The following is a 20,161-nucleotide window of genomic DNA, read 5'->3' as shown; positions in this document are numbered from 1 at the left end:
GGTTCCATAGGCAGGCACTGGGTCCGCTGAACGAGGACGTGCTCATCTAGCCTTTCTGAGCATACAGCCCGTCACTCTCTCTGGGCTGGGTCTCAGGAGGGGGATGCTGGGAGCACGTTTAGGAGGGTAGGAGCTGCCATCTAAAGAGCCACCACGTTCTGTCGGGCATGTGGGTCGATGGGGTAGCCCTGGCTTTTGGGAAGCACAGATCTTCCTTTGAAGTCTAGAAAAGCTCTTGACATTGAAAGGCACAGTAGAGCGTTTAAAGACCTCAGGCCCTGAAGCCAGACGGGGCTCAGGCTCTAGGCCGGCTGCTTGCTAGCGATGTGACATGGGGCACTTGAACCTGAGCCTCTGGGAGCTACCCTTCAAATGGCAGTGATACCAGGATACAGATGAAATGGGCTAACACGTGTGAAATACTCACAGTGCCTGGCAATGGAAAGTGTTTTTTGTGCAGATCAGCAGCAATCAAGACCATCAGGGATATCTGTCCTAAGCAAGTCAGTATTGGAAGAGCTGCTACAGTAACTCAGCGCCCAAACGTACTACATATAAAATATTTTATTATAAAAAGCTCACTTGCACGGCATTTTAGAAGGAATAAAATATCTCATACAGCTCTCCTATTTCGCCCCTGAAGCAGGTGGTTCTTGGAGGGCCCGAGGCCTGGTAATGCCTAAGATCAGAGTCTATCCTTCAGGGGTTCTGAACAGCGTCAGGGGGCCTCACCCCCACACCATCGATCAGCCCCTTGTTTCGCTTCATTCACGGGACAGCCCCGTGTCCTTTCTAGAAAGCTGAGTCACATCTCCTGCCCACAGCTCAGGCAGGACTCCGGTGAAGAAAGCGAAGGCCTATCTTGTTTTCTTTTTGAAACAAAACAGTCCTAGTGGAAGCAAAACAAAATCACAACCTAAACCAGCTGCTGGCGTCCTTTCCGGATTGGAAAGAGAGGTGTTGTCGCCAACAACTCAGAGTTGGGGAGAAACAACAGGGAAGGTGCGTACCCCGCGCCCCCGACCGGGTCCACATCCCAGATCCGAGGCAGAAGCTCCTCCCAGTGCACCTGCCACGTGAGGTCCCATGGACGTCTGTCAGTCCCTAGTAACCGGATCCCCCCGCCCCTCCCCGCACCCCCTGCCCCCATCCACATCAGTCTGTGTACGTTTGGCCCCTCCGCTTCTCCACTGCAGCTGAAGTGGCTTCACTGGGGGTCCGTGGTGTGGAGGGTGAGTGACCGGAGGGACACACCTGCACGGCGCCGTCAGTCGGGTGGCCTGGCATCAGACGCCTTCTCCTGGACTTCGTCGTACTGTGGTGGCGGCGTCAGAGGCTCGATGGAGGGAGGAGGGACGTTCTTGTCTGGCAGGTTGATCCTGAAGTCTTTAAGGTGAAGCTTTTCGGATTTAATCCTCCGAACTTTCAGTGGCTTTAGGCGTTTGGCCAACTTGGAGTTCTGCCTGTCGGGCGGATGCCCCGGGCTGGCCTCCGCGTTGCCCCTGGCAGCCGTGGGGCTCGTCTCGTCAGGCCCGGTCAAGGACTCATAGGAGGGGAGAGAGATGCTCATCCTGGGGTTCTGGTCCAGTTCCCTCGCTTCTGAGTAGTTGGTGTTCATCACTTCCTCGTAACTGGGGACGTAGTACCTGGAGGAGGCCTCCTCCTCTTCCTCCTCCTCCTGGCTGCAAGGCAACAAGCACCAACAGAGAGTGTTAGCAGGAGCTCCGCGATATCTGAAATCACGAGGGGATGAACTCTGGATCCTCTGTCAGCCCTGGGTCCTCATATACCAGACTTGGAAACAACCAGTGGGTTCCAGAAGTAACCAAAGCTAACACTTCAACTGTGTGCAAGGAGTTGGGTACTCTGCTAAGTACTCTGACACGGATCAACCAGTCTCATCTTCCTAACAACACAATGAATTATTTTTATTCATTTACTATTTTTATACCCATTTTATGGATGGGGAAATGGGTATGTCAAGGTTATGTGACTTGGTCATATACTTGGGAAGTGGGACATCAGGAACTAAATGCCACCCTCAATGACTACACTGGACAGTCTGGAAGTGTTAACACAAGGAAGTGTGAAACCCCCTTTGCTTTTAAGCCTCACCCTTAACCACGTGCCGGATGGGCTGCTCTGGTGCCAAGCTGGGTCCTTTGGCCAAAGGCCACATAAATACACATGAACCAGCTGCCAGCCTGGAGCAAAGTGGTTGTTCCCAGGGAGAGAAGGAATTTATGCTATAAAATTTGTAAGTATTTCAACTTATTCTGTAATTTTGTCTCCAAATTCACTGTAAGGCTCGAAGGTCTTATCAAAGGCATAGTCTCCTTTGACTGTTGAAAGAGAAAACCAGTAAGTCAGGGTGATTTTTTGGTTTTGTTTTTACACATGTGCAGGGAATAGTGCCATTAGCCATAGTCCAGGACTCTGCCCTTGAACCTGTAGGGTGATAATGGCCAACATCAGCCCCTCCCTGTCTGTCCCTGCCTTCCTCTCACTTCAGTTGGGCAGACGTGTGCTCATGGCTAGGGTGGATGATCAGGGATGACTGATTTTCCTTCTTTGTTCTTTTCTGTATTTCTTAAGTCTTCTAGAATATGCACGCGTGATCTTTTATTATCAGAAAATGGGTTTCGTTTTTTTCAAACTAAAAACAACTCCCTCCCCGCCAGAAAGATGACAGAGTTGCAGAAAATCTAAACAATGCCAAAAAACCTCAGGCAGAAAAGCACACTATCCCATCTCCTTCCACCTGGAGATAGGCACTGTTAACACGCTGTTGTACATCTTTCCAGACCTCTCTCTAATCCCACAGCTGCAACATTTGATGTGACTAGGACCTTCCCAAAGACGCTGTACTGCTACCTCCATTTCCCACCGTGGAGCATATGGTCCCACGATAGCAAATATAGGTCAGCTATGGCTGTGCAGAGTGCCACCAAGGGGGCATGCCATAATTTAGCCCGAATGAGGGCGCCTGGGTGGCTCAGTGGGTTAAGCCGCTGCCTTCGGCTCAGGTCATGATCTCAGGGTCCTGGGATCGAGTCCCGCATCGGGCTCTCTGCTCAGCAGGGAGCCTGCTTCCCTCTCTCTCTCTCTGCCTGCCTCTCCGTCTACTTGTGATTTCTCTCTGTCAAATAAATAAATAAAATCTTTTAAAAAATAAAATTTAGCCCGAATGATGGATATTTAGGTCGCTTGCTCAGTTTTTGCTGTCCTAAGCAATGTTCTGATAAACCTAAGGGCACAGACTCCTTTGTACTTGCGTGATTTTTCCTCCCAAGGGTAAACTCTTAGGAACGGAACGGAGAGGGACACACATCTTCAATACGTCCTCTCACTGCCTCTTCAGAAAGGCTGTGTCAGTCACTGCCCCCATCAGGGATCCATTTCCCTACAGCTCTCCAACACCAGGGGCAGCCTGTCCTGGCCATGAAGACAGGCAAAGAACGATGACACCTTCCTCGTTTGCATTTTGTGACTAATGAGGTGGAACATCTACTGTCTGAACATTCTAGGAGATGCTTCCTTGTATCCTTTATCCGTTTTCCTACTGGTGTGCTCATCTGTCACATTCCTTTGCAAGGGCTTCTTCTAGTGGGGATGTCAACTTCTTCATGTGTTCCCTGATGTAGCGCTTATCTCTTAAACACGTTTGTGGCATTTTTGTTCAAATAGAACATTGCTTCCCAACCTTTTCAATACAAAGCATGTACACACAGCCCATGTGGAGACTCTGGCTGTCCTGGGCCCCGTGCAGCTTCCTGGTCAGTGTCAGAATCTCGATACACTTGTCGTCCATTCATACCGCATTACTGGGTAAACTATAGAACTATAAAGTTACTTGGAAAATGATAAACTGCTTTTCAGAGCCCCAGTGGGGGAAAGTGGGAAGGCAGAGTGTCCTAGACTAAAATAATCTCATCAGTCACCCCTAGGAGTGTGTGTGTGTTCACGAGCGTGCATCCATCCCCCGGTCTGAAGGTGGTCAGCCCGTTCTCACCTGTCTTCCTCTGGGGCGTGTGGCTCGACCCCCGGCTGGTGCTGGATGTGGACCATCTCCTCGCCTTGCCGCTGCTTCCTCTTGTCCCGGATGCTCAGGCAGATGGAGAGCAGCAAAAGCATCACCCCAGCCCCGACCAGCACGTAGGCCACGGAGAAGGTCTTGCTCTTGAGAATGCCGCTGCCTATCTCCGTCTTGTTGTTCCCCTGAGCGGTCGGCTTTTCATGGGCGCTGAACCCAGGCACCAGGTTCCACATGGCCATGATGACCCCGAGAACCAGCATCCCCAGGCCAATGGCGGTCAGTGCGTAGTGGGAGCCGTTGGCCTTAGACTGGGCCATCATGCCAGTGGGAGTGGGGCGAGGCCCGGTGTAGAGAAAGAAAATAAATAAATGGGAGCAGCAGCAGCAGCAGCAGCAGGAACAACAAAAACCCCTTCGATGCAAGGAACGAAATCCCTAGTGCCGCCCTAAAGAAACAGCGGCTGACCTCCTGAGGGACGGTTTCCAGCAAATTTGAGGCATCCTGTGTGGACAGCTGCGGCCGAGAGGTCTGGAAGGAAAGCAGAGAGAGAGAGAGGAGGATCAGTTTGGATTCCGGACGCTTTTGTGAACCCAGTGCCCGTCCTCCTGAAGGAGTTATGGAGCAGGACTGAGCTGCGGGCTCTGGCCGGGCCTCTGATGCATTCCAGATGTCTTACGTGCCGCGCTCGGCTCCTTCTGCGAGCCTGCAGAAGGAGGGCTGATCCACCCACCCCACCCGAAAAGGAAAAGCCAGACCTCTCCATGCAGGAGACCAGAGAGGTCAGGGCTCCGGGTCCTGAAAACATTTTGTGGAATTTAAGGAAGCGCAGGGCAGTCTCAGCGGGCACGAGGTCCAGCGGGGCGCGCCAACGACGGCGTGCATGAGCCGTGGTCAGTAGCCCAGATGGCCTGGGCGACAGGCATCGGTCGGGGATACATCCCGGTGCACAGAACCTAGGGGCTGGTCCCCACCCTCCATGGCTCCCCATCTCCTGCAGTAGAAAATCTGGGCTCCTGGAGTCATGCGTGTGACCAACTCTCGCCTTCATCTCTCACCTCGCTCTTCTCTGCACAGCTCCCTCCAGCATTTCTGCAGTTCTCTGCGCCCTCCACCCCACGCCCCCAGCTTCCCCTTTTGTGGGCTGCCACAGGCCACCACTGGCTACCATGGCCAGTGTCTCTCTTCCCATGACACATCTCTGTGCTTGGAACAAGGCGGGGCTCCAGATATGTCCGCTGAAACATCACTGAATGAAATGAACAGAGGCCACCTGAAGCCATCTGGGAGATTAGTTTCCCTTCAGCCACATGGAGGTTTGCTTTTCTTTTTTTCTTTTTTTTTTTTGTTTTGTTTTCATCAGGATCACAGAATTTGCATTCTTTTTTTTTTTTTTCTTAAAGGGGCAGAAGCCTCCTTATTTCCCATCTTAGCTGTGGTGCCTAGCTGGGCGAGAAACCCTCTTCGCATAAAGCAGCTCAGAGACCTTGTGCTCAAGGGAGCAGCCCACCATCTGGGGATTCTACAACCATGTGTGGGCTGGGAGAATGAGCCAGATAAACAAGTCACCTGAAGGTTTAGCTCAGAATGCTTCCAGGGACCAGGAGGACCAGCGAGCGGGGCCCTTCCGGGTGAACTGTCCTCAATACATTATTCCCAGGACAGTGACCTTTGCAGAACAGCAAAGCCTGACGGATGTTTGGATGGGCAAGGTCCTATTTTCAATGCTGCATTCCTTCCAATCTTTCCAGAGGGACGGCTAACCAGGCCACTTGAAATCCAATGCTGCAGAGATATTTTCTCATCAAACAACGGGCTCAATCTGAAAGTGCCCACTTTGTTAAGAAATACTCTAAATATATTTGGGATAATATCGTTTGTCAGCTTGAGGTCTGTTCTTTTGTCTTCATGCCACAGATATTTCCTGCGCATCTGCTAAGCAGCATTAGGCACTGGAGGACACCGGTGAGCAAGCGAAGGGTTAGTGGGGCTTCCTGGCCAGCAGGAAAAGGTCTACAAGGAATAATGACAAAGTGGGAAGAGAGTCTAGAAACTGTGGCACTTGGTAGGTGGGTGTCCTCACTTGGGCTGGAGGGGCTGTGGAAAGTCTCTGTGAGAGAGAGAAGCCCCACTTCACATAATAGGGTCTGCACCCGGATTGTGCTATGCTATGTGCAGACGTGCATCCCCACTATACATGTACACTCATGTGTGAACATGTATGTGTAGGCATGTAGGGCACTGAACAAGGATCCCATCCCACTGCAGACAGTTGCTGGGGGCCAGCTGAAAAGCCTACAAAACCCAATGAGGGTATCTGTTTCCCAAATACCACTCACAGCCAGTGCAGGAAAGGATGAGTGGTTTAGCAGTTCTGCGGAATGGAGCGAAGACAAGGCCAGAGGAGGAAGATGGCTTGGGGGTGTGGAGGTGCAGCCCGAGGCTGGGGAGGAAAGCAGGAGATGAAAAAGCCCATGCCTGAGCCCCTACTGGGGTCCCAACAGGGAGGCCTTGTCCCTGGGAGGCTGACAGTGTGTTCTCTCAACTGGCGACTGGGGCCACTAGAACCTTCTACCCTTCCTGCTCTCTCCACTCAAGCTTTGCCTTACCTGTCATGTGAGTTAAACAGGCCCAAGAGGAGAGTCACTGACAGAGATGAAAATGTCAGGATTCATACATTTGGGCCTGTTAAATGGTCAGTGATGGAAAACAGGCAATAATATCCGGTGTGGGCAATGGTGCTGGGATAAGCGATTTCAAACAATTTTTCCGGATGGGAAGTGCTGCCATTGAAGGATCAGAAGTTTCAAAAATGCTTATACCCTTTGGCTTTGTAATTCCAACTTCTAAGAATTAGGTACACACCAAGGATATTCATCATAGCTTTGTAGCAGTGAGAAAATAGAAATTCTTTAAAAAGCCCATAATCTGAATCTGGTTAAATGAAATACAGTACACGTACTTGTTAAACTATGGTTTCAAGCTGGCTTAGGATACATTTTAAAGTCAAACAAGCAAGCAAACCAAAAACCAGTATGTTCAGTGTGATTCTAATTTTTAAAAAATTCTATATACAGATCTGTACACACGAATACATAGGAAGGAAGACCAGATAATCCTCCTTATGTTAAAATAAATAAGAGATGAAAGATTTTCATATGTACAAACACGCATGTAAAAATCTCGGACAAGGGACACATTCCAAATTTAGCAATGATTGCTTCAGAGAAGAGAGAGGGCTTGGGAAGTGTACCTGTTACTCTGTTTCTGTATTTTGGACTTGTTACAATCAGAAGGTGTTGCAAGGTACCGTAACTTGGTGGTTCAACGTGAACTTCAGAACTAGGCTGCCTGGCTCACATCCTCTCTCTGGACTTTCCCAGCTGTGTGCCTTTAGGCAAGTTACTCAACCTCTCTGTGCCTCAGCTTCCACCACTACAAAATTGGAGACAAAAGCCTTCTGGTATTCACTTATAGAAGAGTTATGATAAGTGAACAAGAAAACATACATTAAATACTTAGAATTATATGTGACCAGCACATAGTAAGTTCTTCTAGAAAGGTTTGCTCTTTAATATTATTTAAAGCTTGCATTCCGGGGCATCTGGGGGGTTCAGTGGGTTAAAGCCTCTGCCTTGAGCTCAGGTCATGATCCCAGGGATCGAGCCCCCCACATCGGGCTCTCTGCTTGGCCGGGAGCCTGCCTCCCTCTCTCTCTGCCTGCCTCTCTGCCTACTTGTGATCTCGGTCTGTCAAATAAATAAATAAAATCTTAAAAAAAAAAAAAAAGCTTGCATTCCTAATGGGGTGAGACCACCGCCAGGGTGGGGGCAAAAATTCATTCTTGGGGGTGGTGTAAAAATAGTCTTACGCATTACAGTGGTTTGTGGCCCTCCACAATACATTAACAGACACACCGGATACCTGCACTTTTAAAATTTCACCGGGGCAGGGGTGAAGTAGGGGGATTACAAAAACGATGTCTAAAAAGACTCTTTAGGGGACAATACTGGGAGGGGGAAGGCTGAGAAACACTAGTTAATGTTTCATATTAAATTTCAAAACACTCAAATTATGCATTCCATGGTCGTCTTAGTTGTTTTCTGTGCACCGGGATTACAATGATTTTTATTTTCTTTTTCTTACTGGGAGAGTAAGAACTGGAAACACAGAAACGTGTATGTGTTGCTTTTAGAATCAAAAAAATGAAATGAAGGTTTTGGTGTTTTGGGGCTCGTGGCAGGGTCATGTGCCCAGGGGTCACTTAAACTTGTCCATCAATTCCCATCGATTCTGCCCTCTCCCTCTGGGGTCCGGGACCCCGGTGGGCTCCCCAGGGTGTGGGACCCAGCCCCGAGCTGCAGCTGCTGGCTGTTTATCTCATTTTTGGCTTGTTGACCCATGTTATATTTAGTAAGGTGTTCTTTCCCTTTCAAAAATATGGAAAGAAGCTAATTTTGTGCTAGAGGATTTGGATCACATAGTTTCCAACACATCCCTAAAACAGAGGAGCCTTGGCGGGCAGACCGGGGTCCCCGCTCTGCTAGACCCACCTCTGGCTGGACGCATCAACAGCTCAGGTTTGGGGCGGCCCTAAAGGATAAGTGAGTGATCCTATACCTGGATATTCAAGAACAGTGGTTAACTAGTTAAGTAGCCTTAACTAGTTAAGAGAGGTTCCCTAGTTAAGAGAGGTAACTGTTGTTACCTGGCTTGAAAACAACTCTTCATGCTCAACTCTTGAGTTAAGGACCCACCTGTAAAAAACCAGAAACACAGCTTTCTAAGTAAGCTGTGAGCATTTCAATGTGAAGGGCTCATGGGGGGAGGAATGTGTTTTCTTTTGGACAGGGGTTGGGAGGGCATAGGTTGGACTGTGTGGTTGGGACATATAGTGAGAAAAGCTGTATCAGAAGAAACCAGGATTCTGTACCAAAAAGTGGGGCCACAGAAGGATGACAGTCTGGTAGCTGTGTTTACCAGACCTTTCTGTGGTTTCATCCATCTTCCATACGTGCCCCTGAGGCTTAAAAGAAGAGGAAACATTCCCCCAAGTCATTTGATGAGGAGTGTATCATCTTGATACCAAACCAAACAAGGACAAGGCAAGAAAGGAAAATGACGGGCCAATCTGATCTGTCTGCACACAGACAAAAATCCTAAACAAAAGGCCAGCAAATAGAATCCCACAATGTAAGAAAGGAATGCACCCACGTCCTAGAGGAGAACATAGGCGGCAACCTCCATGACCTCGGCAGTAAGCAACTTCTTGCTAGACAGGTTGCCAAAGGCAAGGGAAACAGAAGCAAAAATGAACTATTGGGACAAGATAAAAAGCTTTGCACAACAAAGGAAACAATCAGCAAAACCAAAAGACAGCCTATGGAATGGGAGAAGATATTTGCAGAGGTGTTATCAGATAAAGGGCTGGTATCCAAAATCTATAAAGTACTTATCAAACTCAACATCCGAAGAACAAATAATCCAGTCCAGAAATGGGCAGAAGACATGAACAGACATTTCTGCAAGGACATTCCAAATGGCCAACAGACACATGAAAAAAATGCTCCACATCACTTGGCATCAGGGAAATACAAATCAAAACCACAATGAGATACCACCTCACACCCAGTCAGAATGGCCAATGGCCAAAAAGTAACACGTCAGGAAAGGACAGATGCTGGTAAGGATGTGGAGAAAAGGGAACCCTCCTACACTACTGGTGGGAATGCAAGCTGGTGCAGCCACTCTGGAAAACAGCCTGGAGCTTCCTCGCAAAGTTAAAAATAGAGCTACCCTCCCACCCAGCAATCGCACTACTGGGTATTTACCCTAAAGATAAAAATGCAGTGATCCGAAGGGGCACGTGCACCCGAATGTTTATAGCAGCAAGGTCCACAACAGTCAAACTATGGAAAGAGCCCAGATGTCCACTGATGGACGAAAGGATAAGGAAGATGCGGTATATATAATATAATGGAATACGACTCAGCCATCCCCAAAATGAAATTTTACCATTTGCAATGACATGGATGGAACTAGAAGGTATTATGCTGAGCGAAGTCAGTCAATCAGAGAAAGACCAGTATCATATGATCTCATCCGTATGTCGAATTTAAGAAACAAAATAGAGGAACATAAGGAAAGGGAGGGAAAAATAAAACAAGACAAAAATCTGAGAGGGAGACAAACCGTAAGATACTCTTAACCCTACAAAACAAACTGAGGGTTGCTGGAAGGGAGAGGGGGTGGGGGATGGGGTAACTGGGTGACCGGCATTCAAGAGAGCACGTGATGGAATGAGCACTGGGTGTTACATGTAACTGATGAATCTACCTCTGGAACTAATACTAGCTATATATACTATTAGTAGATTATGTATAGTATATAATAAATACTATATAGCATATGATAATACATGTTATGTATATGTTAATTGAGTTTAAATAAATAAATTAATTTTTAAAAAGAGAAGTACATAATGCATCACAATAAAGTTGGGTTTATCCCAAGAATGTAGGCTTGGTTCAACATTAGAAAATCAAATAAGGCCATGCACCCGGAAAGGATAAGCCATGACAGCTTTCTCCTGTGGATTAGCACACAGCCGAGAGTATGAGTCACCTATAGCCATGGGCACCAATGTGGCCCATTCTGACAAACGTGACATCGAACAGAAAAGCAAATGCAGCACGTTTCCATTTATGTGAAGTTCCAAACCAGGTAAAACCAAACAATATATGGGTGTTTATTTATTACATTATTCCTTACACTGCACAGGTGCCTTATAGAGAGCCTGTCACTGGCCAAATTACTTTGTAATAGGAATTTCTGACACCCATCAACACCTTTCCACAACTCTTAGCATAAATCCCAAACTCCTTTGCTGTGGCCTCAAGCCCCACCAGACTGGATTGGCTCCTGCCTTTCTCCTATCTTCTCTCTTGGCTCACCAACCCTCCATAGCTTCTGTACTGTTTTTCACTCCACCAAGCACATTCTGCCACAGGGCCTTTGTACTTGCTGTTTTCCATGCCTGAAACACTCTTCCTTCTGTCTCTTTGGTGCGGCTACTTCTTTACTCAAATGCCACCTCCTCAGTGAGGATTTCCTTAACTAATCTATATAAAATGTCCTTCTGTTACCCAGCTAGTCTTAAGCCCCATGCTTGGTTCCTTGAGGACATTTCTTCCCATGGATGGATGACACAATCTCTAATAGTATTGTTTTGCTTTCTTGTTGGCTCTGTCTCCCCCAGTGGAGTATAAACTCCCTGAACCAAAGTTCTTGTTAGGGAACTGAACAGGTGCTTAATAACTATTGGCAGAATGACTTTTTGGCAAGTTAAAAAGTTGGACTAATGTCCTGTATCAATTTGGGGGAATTCCTAGTCCACAGTTGGCGCCAAGGGGGAGAGGATGAGTTCGAGCAACTTTCTGAAGGATCCGTATGCACACGACTTGCCAGCAACATGGAGAGGGGGCCAGGTTAAATGTGACCTCCATTCTGACCTGAGAAGGTGACTCTATCAACATTTCCTGGGGCACCCCGGTGGCTCAGTGGGTTAAAGCCTCTGCCTTTGGCTCAGGTCATGATCCCAGGGACTTGGGATGGAGCCCCGCATCAGGAATCTCTGCTCAGCAGGAAGCCTGCTTCCTCTTCTCTCTCTGCCTGCCTCTCTGCCTACTTGTGATCTCTGTCTGATAAATAAATCTTGAAAAAAAATTTTCCTGATGGAGTCTGAGGTTTCAGCATTCCCTGGTGTTCCCAGGCAGAAGTCGGCAGGGCTGAGAGCCCCGAGCCTCTCTACTTTTGGGCAGCTGCTGTCTTCTCTCCCACCAGCACCCAGGGTTGACCAAAGACAGCAGGGATTTCCGAGGCGGGGGTGGACCGTCACAGCTCTGGACATTTGAGCACCCGGCTTGGCTGAGACCTGGACTGGAGTCTCTGTGAACGTAATGTGAAGACAATGCTTTGAATAACAATGAACGAAAGAAAGAAAGAAAGAAAGAAAGAAAGAAAGAAAAAATGGTGCTGTCCTAGCTGAGGCAGAGAAAAGGGTTCCAAGTGATCGCCAAGCCTTCCCTTGACCCGATCCAGCTGAATCCCAGAAATTCTATAGGGATCATCATCTACCATCCCTGTGTGGCCCTGGAAGGTGCGGCGTCAGAGGTGCCTGGCCCAGCCCTGCTGCCTTTCCTGCCTTTCGTGGGAGGGCATCTCAGCAGCCCGAGGTGCCTGGCAGCTTGACCAGTCCCCAGGACAAAGAGGCCCCTTGACTGGTCTCCCTGTGCCCAACCTCTGCCTGCCAAGATGCATAATTGGGAAAGGGATCCCGAGCTGCATTCCCAGGGAACCAGGCCACGTTCCCATCACAAAGGAAGAACTCAGTGGGAGCCCTCTGGGCCAAGTTGCAGCCAGTAGTCACTTTGGTCACCAAGTTCTGGTCCCAGGCAGGGGAGGACCGGAGGAAAAAGGCGCTGGGCTACCCCCACCGCTGCTGCCCCAGTCCTGCCTGGGAATTTCAGGCCACCTCCCCACCAACCAAGGGCAAAGGTGTCAGGTTCCAGTTCTTTGAGAATGAGTTCTTGTAGCTTGAGCATTCAGGAAAAATGAAGATTACCTTGCAAATGAGTCATAAAGGGAGAGGGGAGGAAAGAGGGCTGCCCGGGCCAGATAGAGCTGACAGGGGTAAAAGGAAAGAAGGGATGTGAAGGAATCTGCCAGGCCCAGCGGGAACTATAGGAATAGTAGCAGAAGCACCAGCCCGTCAAGGAAGGATTAGCCCCATTATCTCTGAGTCTCAGAGAGGTTATGTAATTTGTCCCGGGTCACACAGCTCAAGGCAGCAGGCAAGATTCACAATCAAATCCCGCTGAGTTTGCAGTGCACCTCCTTCCCTCGCACCACACCCCTCCCTGGGCATGGCCCCTCCCCGGGCAGGATGGGCCGGCCAGCGGTGAGCACCATAATTCATTCTCGGAGATATTTTGTCCCAGAAGCAGCAGGCGTACCAGCTGTGCCTTTCTTTGAAACTGGCTTTCTAGAGAGTTTGGGTTCAACCATTCCTGGGTCCCTATTGTGTGCCAGGGGCTTTAGGGGACACACAGATGTGTGACATACATTCCCAGTCCCGCAGGAAGACAAAGGGATTCTTCCTCCCAGAAGGGATGTCAACGGCACGTTAAGAGTACACGTGTGTTCCATGTGGGCTCTGTGCCAGGCCCTGTGCTAACTCCTTCCACGCACAATCCTTCCAGAGGTATTAGTTCTGTTTTACAGATCAGGACACTGAGATTCAGAGAGGTAAAGTAAGCAGTCCTAAGTTACACAGCTAGTACAAGGCAGGGATAAAGCATGTCTGATTCTAAAACCCATGTTTTTAGTCACCAGGCGGTACTACTAAATTGGGGCTTAGCAGGAGAGAGAGTAACAAATTAGCTCTGAAGGAGGTGGAGGAAAGAAGATAAAGCAGCAGCTTGGGGTGGTTCAGTGGGTTAAGCATCTGCTTTCGGCTCAGGTCAGGATCCTGGGGTCCTAGGAGGGAGCCCCATGTCGGGGTGCCTTCTCCCTCTCCCTCTGCCCTTGCCCCCTGCTTGTGCTCTCTCTCTCTCTCAAACAAACAAACAAATACAATCTTTTAAAGATTTTTTTAAAAATTTTTATTTGACAGAGATCACAAGCAGGCAGAGAGAGAGGAGGAAGCAGGCTCCCTGCTGAGCAGGGAGGCCGATGTGGGGCTCGATCCCAGGACCCGAGGATCATGACCTGAGCCGAAGGCAGAGGCTTAACCCACTGAGCCACCCAGGCGCCCCAGTAAATAAAATCTTAAAAAAAAAAAAAAAAGCAGCTTTGCAAGGCATTGACCTCAGGTGCAGTTTGAAGGGGGAGGAGATTAAGGAGACCGGTGGGAAGGGTTCAGCCTGAGAAACTGCACAGAGAACGGGAGAGAGGATGCTTCCCAGACACCTGCCACTTTCTGCAGAGAAAAGAGGCAGCCTCCCCCTCCACACTGGAAGATACCCACAAATTTTTTAAGACCCGACATCTCCAGTCTCCTTGCTGATCCATTTAAATGTTGGAGAGACTAAGAAGTCGAACACATTCTGAAGACTCCAGGCGTCATCAACAGAAGGAGCAAGTTCACGAACTGGGTACTGGGACGCCACGTGGCTCAGTGGGGAAAGCCTCTGCCTTCCGCGCAGGTCATGATCCCAGGGTCCTGGGATCGAGCCCCACGCGGGGCTCCCGGCTCAGCTCAGCCTGTTCCTCCCTCTGCCCCTCACCCTGCTCGTCCTCTCCTGCTCACTCACCCACTGTCTCTCTCTCAAATAAGTAAGAGCTTTAAAACAAAACCCAAGCAAACCAGCCGGGTATCTAGTCTTCTGGAGCTCGACGTGGTGTCTTTTCTCTAAGCCCTATTTGCACGGCTGGCGCTGGGAACCAATCTCGAGGGCTCCAGCCATGTTCAGTCTTTCTTGGGTGAAGGTGACATTGCTGTGTGTCCCCCTGCAGGGACAGAGTCTGGTGCCCTTGAGATGCAGGGTAGCAACCAGAGCTCCTGTCACCATCCAAAGCGAGCCTGACAGTCTGATCCCTCGCCAGGCTCTGGGGATGGGCCACCAGTGGCCTCCCACTCCAGCAAGCACGGCTGAGCAACAGGCGCTGACCATCCCCCCGGCCCCAGCACGCCGCCAGCAAGGGTTACATCTGCTACTACTTCCTGGACACTAGAGTGTGCCGAGCTCACACCAAGTGCGTGGCATGCGTCAGCACATTCGTTAGGCCCGAGCATCCTATTAGGGAGGTGCTCTTATCCTCCCTTCTGTCCATGTTATCACTGAATACACGGAGGCACAGAGAGGTTGAGAAACTCGCCCCAAGTCACACAGCATGTAAGCGGTGGCCCTGCGCAGAGGCTCCTTGTTCAGGACTCCCTCATCCCTGAGGCAGTAGGAAAACAGCCTTTCAGCCAAATTCACCAAAGGTGGGGCATGTGACACCTGCTACGTGTCCCGACCCTCACCCCTCCGGGGCCAGTGAGATGTTGTAGCCGAAACCCCGGGACAGGGAGCTCATGCGACTTTGCAGTTCGGGTCAGTGTGCTGGTTGCTGGCCAGGCTTGGGTAAACCTGGGTACCTTCTGGACAAAACCTGTGTCCTTGTGCAGAAGGTCATTTTGGACACTGCCCTGACTCATTTGTTCTTCTTCCCCAAGAGGCATTTTGCAAAAAAAAAAAAAAAAAAAAAAAAAAGGAGGGCAGAGGAGAGAACTCGCATCAGGGAGCTCAGGTTTGTTGGCGAATAGAAACCCCTTCCAGTACGCGGTAGGTTCTCAGGGTGGGCTCTGGGCTCCCATCTTAGCCCGGCGTCTTCACGCTTGCCTAGAGGCTATCCCTGACCTTTGTCCACTTCAGCGATCTCCCTGGTCCGGGGAGCTGGACTCGGATCGACCTTGTGGGTTGTTATGAGTGATGGGCTCAAAGTTTGGGGGTTTGGGTATTTAGTGATTCGCTCAACAAAACATTAACAGAGCATCTACCATGGGCCGGGGCCTCTGTAGGAGCTGGGGATAGACAAATGGCTGAAACAGACAGACGACCACCTGCTGGAGGGGGAGACAAGCTGGGAACAATGACACTGACGCCCCGGATGGGGACAGGGAGTACGGAGGTGGGGACTTGAAATGCGGTGCTCAGGGAACACAGTCACTGAGAAAGGAATCATTGAGCAAGGGTTTGAAGGAGGCTGGGGAGGGAAGCATGTGGGTATCTGAGCGAAGGACCTTCCAGGCACAGGGAACCACAGAACAGACGTCCTGAGGCAGGAGCCCTGGTCATTTCCAGGGACAGTAATGCTGGAAAATCCATGAGGGCCTGTATTATGAGCAGAGAGTAACGGCTCCAAATGTGTTAGCTGTCATTGCCAGACCTGTGGAGGGGCATGAGAATCCAACATCTTTACAGACACCCGGGGTGGAGTGGTGGTGGGTGCGGGGTGGGGTGAGAAGCTAATTTAAGGCCATTGAAGTTGGGGGCAGAGAAGAATCTGGGGTTCAGCTCAAAGCTATATGCCCCTTCCTCTGTTTCTCAGAATTTGGGAGAAGGTATGTGGATGGCGGAATAATGATTCCCCCTTCTCCCAAATATCCAGATCCTAAACCCTGCAATTTGTGACCGTTCACTTTACATGGCAAAAGGGACTTTTCAGATGTGATTACGTTAAGGATCCTGAGATGGGGAAATTAGCTGGGCTTAACCAGGGGGGTTCGATTTAATTATAAGTGTCCTTAGAAGAGGGAGGCAAGGGGCGCCTGGGTGGCTCAGTGGGTTAAAGCCTCTGCCTTCGGCTCAGGTCATGGTCTCAGGGTCCTGGGATCAAGCCCTGCATTGGGCTCTCTGCTCTGCGGGGAGCCTGCCTGCCTCTCTGCCTGCTTGTGATCTCGTCTGTCAAATAAATAAATAAAATCTTAAAAAAAAAAAAGAAGAAGAAGAAGAAGAGGGAGTCAAGCTTTCTTGACTCAGAGGAGGAAGCAGGAGATGTGAGGTCAGAAGCCAGGGGCTGTGGTGATGAGGGGTGGGGCCCGGGGACGCGTGGGGCGGGGCGTGGGGGCAGCCACCTCTGGGGCTGGAGAAGGTGAGGAAGCAACATGTTCCCTCAGCTTCCGGAAGGAACCAGCCCTGCAAACCTTCTGACACGCCCATGAAGCTGACTGGGGGCTTTTGGTCTTAGAAACCACAAGAGAAAAAGTGTGTGTTGTTTTCAGCCTGGCCTCTGCCAGGCCCAGACCATTTATTTACTTATCCAACAGTTCCTTCAACTGGGCCCAGTTCCTTGATCCCTTGGTGAATTTTGCATCTCTTCCTGGCATGGCCAGGCTAGAGGGAGGCTGGGCAGTCTGGCCCTCCGGCCCCGGTTTACATTTTAACCCGAGATCTCTCTGGAGGGAAGCCTGCACTTGTTCCAACTTGGCTGGGGTAGAAACTGTGACAAAGGCAGGCATTCTCACGCCGTATCAGCAGGCACCTGCTTTCCGGGTGGCTCAAACCTCTGGTTCCTAAGCCCTGGGGACAAAGCTCGGCAGACGTTTATTTTGTGTGGTCCTTATATGGGGGGTTTTGAACCAAAACTGGAGGTGTGGAGAGAAGACAGGCAGACCTCCGCAGGCGGACGGATCCTGCAGGAGCAAAGCCCTCCCCGTTCCCAGGCCTTTATCAGGGCAGCCCTTGATGGTGGCCAGGACACAGTCCTGCCCATATCTGGACATTTTCTTTTTTAGCCACAGTGATGCTGCTTCCACAGAAGTGGTTCCCAAACCTTCTGCCAAGCGCCCTTTTGGAATCCGCTCAAGCTTGTCCAGCCCTCTCCCTTCCCTGCCTCCCCATGCTACCTGTGACTCCCACTTTAAGCCCCCAGTCTCCTCCTGCTTCCGGTTTTCAGGAAGTTCCTTCCCTGAAAGTCACACCCAATTCTTTTCCCAACTGCAACATTCTGGGATGCCACCGTGGGCAGTCCCCAAAGTGTTTACCGAGTGCCAGGCACTGTGCTGGGTGCTTTCCGTGCATTTATTACTACTCTTATTAACAGTATTTAGACAATTTAGTGTATCTTATTTATTTTATATAAATAATAATGATTTATTATTTCTATGATTCATTTAATACACTTATTTTAAAAATGTACTACATATTAACACATTTCACATTCCCAAGAACCCTGATGGGAAAGTTTCTAGAAAAATCCCCACTTCACAGATGAGGAAACAGATGTTTGGAGAAGTTAAGACGCCTGCTCGAAGTCATCCAACCAACAGCACAGCAAAGCTTTGAACTTGTAATGTCTGAGGGTAGAGCTGGCCTGCCCCCCTCATCCCCACCCAGCCTCCCGGCGCTCTGCACCCCACCGAGAGCCCTCTCCCGGCGCCCTGGATGCTTCCAGCCCTCCCCAGGCTGACCTCGGTCTCTATGTTTCCCTTCTTGTTATTTCCCCTCCATAAAAACCAACTTCTCCTGTGTGAGTCACTCAGCCCCCTGCAACCACTGATAGCCATCTGGACATATCGTAAATAATTGACGCTGGGATGTTTAATCATAAAACTGGAACCAGGGTTAAAATGGGGCAGCCTGTGGGAGGTGGGGAGGAGAGTAACAGCCCACGGGGGAGGCTTGCTTGGCGGGGCTGGCACCTCTGTCGGGAAATAGAAGGAGAACGAGCTGAGCCTCCGTGACTGCTCACAACGTCCACAGCATCACTCATGCTCCCCAATATCGTCCCCGCGGTGGCTCCCAGCAGCCAAGGAGGAAAGTGCTACTAGAACTCCTAGAACCACCCCTCCCCCACAACAATACCCAGAAGTCGGGGCACAGTCCGTGCAAGGGCTGGGGTCCAGTCCCCTCTGTCTAGTAGATCAGCAGTGCTGACCTCATAAGGTTAAGGAGGGAAGGGTTAAGGGACAGATGACCTTTGGATCCTGTACTGGCCACCTCCCACTGCCCCAGGTTTAGGGACTGGAAAAGTCTCACTGTCCTTTCTCTGCAGCCAGCACGTGACTCTGAAGTGGCCTCATGGTCAACAGATGAGCCCCAATGAAACTCCCGAGGTGCGAAACGATTTCCACGCCTTGGCCGCTGTTCCTCTCGGCCATTCTGGTCTGGAACTGTCAGTCAGGCCCCCCAGCTAAGGGCTAGGAAAGGTGACGACCTCCTTGGGATGCCCCAGAGCCAGCCGGACAAAGTGAGGTGTCACCTGGAGGGCACAGCTCACGTCCCAGCCCAGCTGGGACTTGGCATCTGATCTTGGCTTCTCTTACCTGGGCTGGAGGGAGGGAAAGAAGAGTGGGTAATGCTGACTCACGAGCCCGGTATTTTCAGCAGGGAGGTTTTGTTCTGCCAGCTCCTGGTTCCCAATATCCACTCTGTCCTTCCTCCTCCGTAAGCAAACTCCTGATGCTTAGTTTTTCCAGGGCTTCTCGGAACTAAGAGCATTACCCAGCCTCCTGAGCAGTTAGCTGTGCCCCAGGACTATGTTTCCTCGCAATGGGACATAAGCAGAAGTATCAGGGAAGGGGGACATTCAGGAAGGGCTTTTAGAAGCGACATTTGGAAGGTACATGTGTGTCCCCCCCCCCCCGCTTCTTCCTTCCTATTGACCGTGCTGTAGATGTAGATGTGATGACTGGAGCTCAGCAGCCATGCTGGAGCATGAAGTCGAGGATGGCAGAGCAATCACAGAGAAGGAGCCCGGAACCCTGGTGATTGCTGAGCCATCCACCCAGCCCTAGACTGCTGAACTCTGGACTCCGTTTACATGAAAGGAAACAAACATTTACTTTTTCGAATCTATTGTTAGGTAGGGATTTTTGTCACCTAAACCAGCCCAGGCTTGGTGAATAGTAACAGCAAATCTGTTACTATTAATAAGCTATGGCAAGGATAGTGCCAAAAGTTCCACTTACAGAGTTTATTTAATCATCCCATGAACGCCTAGAATCAGACCATTTCCCAGATGAGGAAACTGAGGTCTTGCCTAAAGCCAAACAGCAGGTCTCTCAGACTCTAGTCTCCCATCCTACCATTAAGAAAAGATAACCAGAGGGGAAGTATGGAAGGCAGACTCTTAAAGTGGTCCCACCGTGCCTGCCTCCTGGGGTTTACGCCCTTCCACGACGACCCTTCCACTTGACTGTGGGAGGAACCTGTGGTTTGCTTTGGCCAACAAAATACGGCAAGAGTGATGGGATGAAGGTTGTTATGTGAGACTCTATTAGGTACAACTGTAATGTCCACCTTCCAAGAAGATGTCCTCTTGCTTGCTGACTTTATTTAAGCAAGTGAACCTTTTGGGGAGAGACCCACATGGCAAGGACCTGAAGTAGGCTCCCAGTGACAAGTGTAGGCACCAGTTCTGCCGGCAGCCATGACAGCGTGGCAGTGGATCCTTCCCCAGTCGACTCTCCAGATGAGAACCCATCCCTGGCCTACACCCTGATTGTGGACTTGCAGAGAACGGGGCTGAGCTGTGCCTGTATTCCTGACCCACAAAAACTGAAATAATAAATGTGAGTTATTTTATGCCACTAAATTTGTGGTAATTGGGTAGAAAGTAGACCAAGAGGGGAACTTTAGGAAG

General features: G+C 50.0%; 1 protein-coding gene across 3 annotated transcripts in view; it reads right to left on the bottom strand.

Annotated features, from left to right (window-relative positions):
• Nucleotides 1-546: 546 nt before the first annotated feature.
• Nucleotides 547-20,161, bottom strand: part of TMEM51 (transmembrane protein 51) — a 56,470-nt gene continuing 36,855 nt past the window's right edge. For 2 of the 3 annotated variants that reach the window (XM_044237215.1, XM_044237216.1), the window contains exons 2-3: nucleotides 4,013-4,564; nucleotides 547-1,682 (exon numbers count right to left, since the gene is read on the bottom strand). In XM_044237215.1, the coding sequence (XP_044093150.1) occupies nucleotides 1,268-1,682; nucleotides 4,013-4,356 (759 nt within the window). In that variant the 5' untranslated portion in view covers nucleotides 4,357-4,564 and the 3' untranslated portion in view covers nucleotides 547-1,267. The remainder of the gene's footprint in view (nucleotides 1,683-4,012; nucleotides 4,565-20,161) is intronic. The other variant, XM_044237217.1, reaches the window with a different exon arrangement.

This window comes from Neovison vison, chromosome 2 (assembly GCF_020171115.1).
Source record: "Neovison vison isolate M4711 chromosome 2, ASM_NN_V1, whole genome shotgun sequence".
In the NCBI taxonomy this organism is placed as follows: Eukaryota; Metazoa; Chordata; class Mammalia; order Carnivora; family Mustelidae; genus Neogale; species Neogale vison.
Note: the sequence above shows the minus strand (reverse complement) of the source record. Positions and strands in the feature narration are given on the sequence as shown.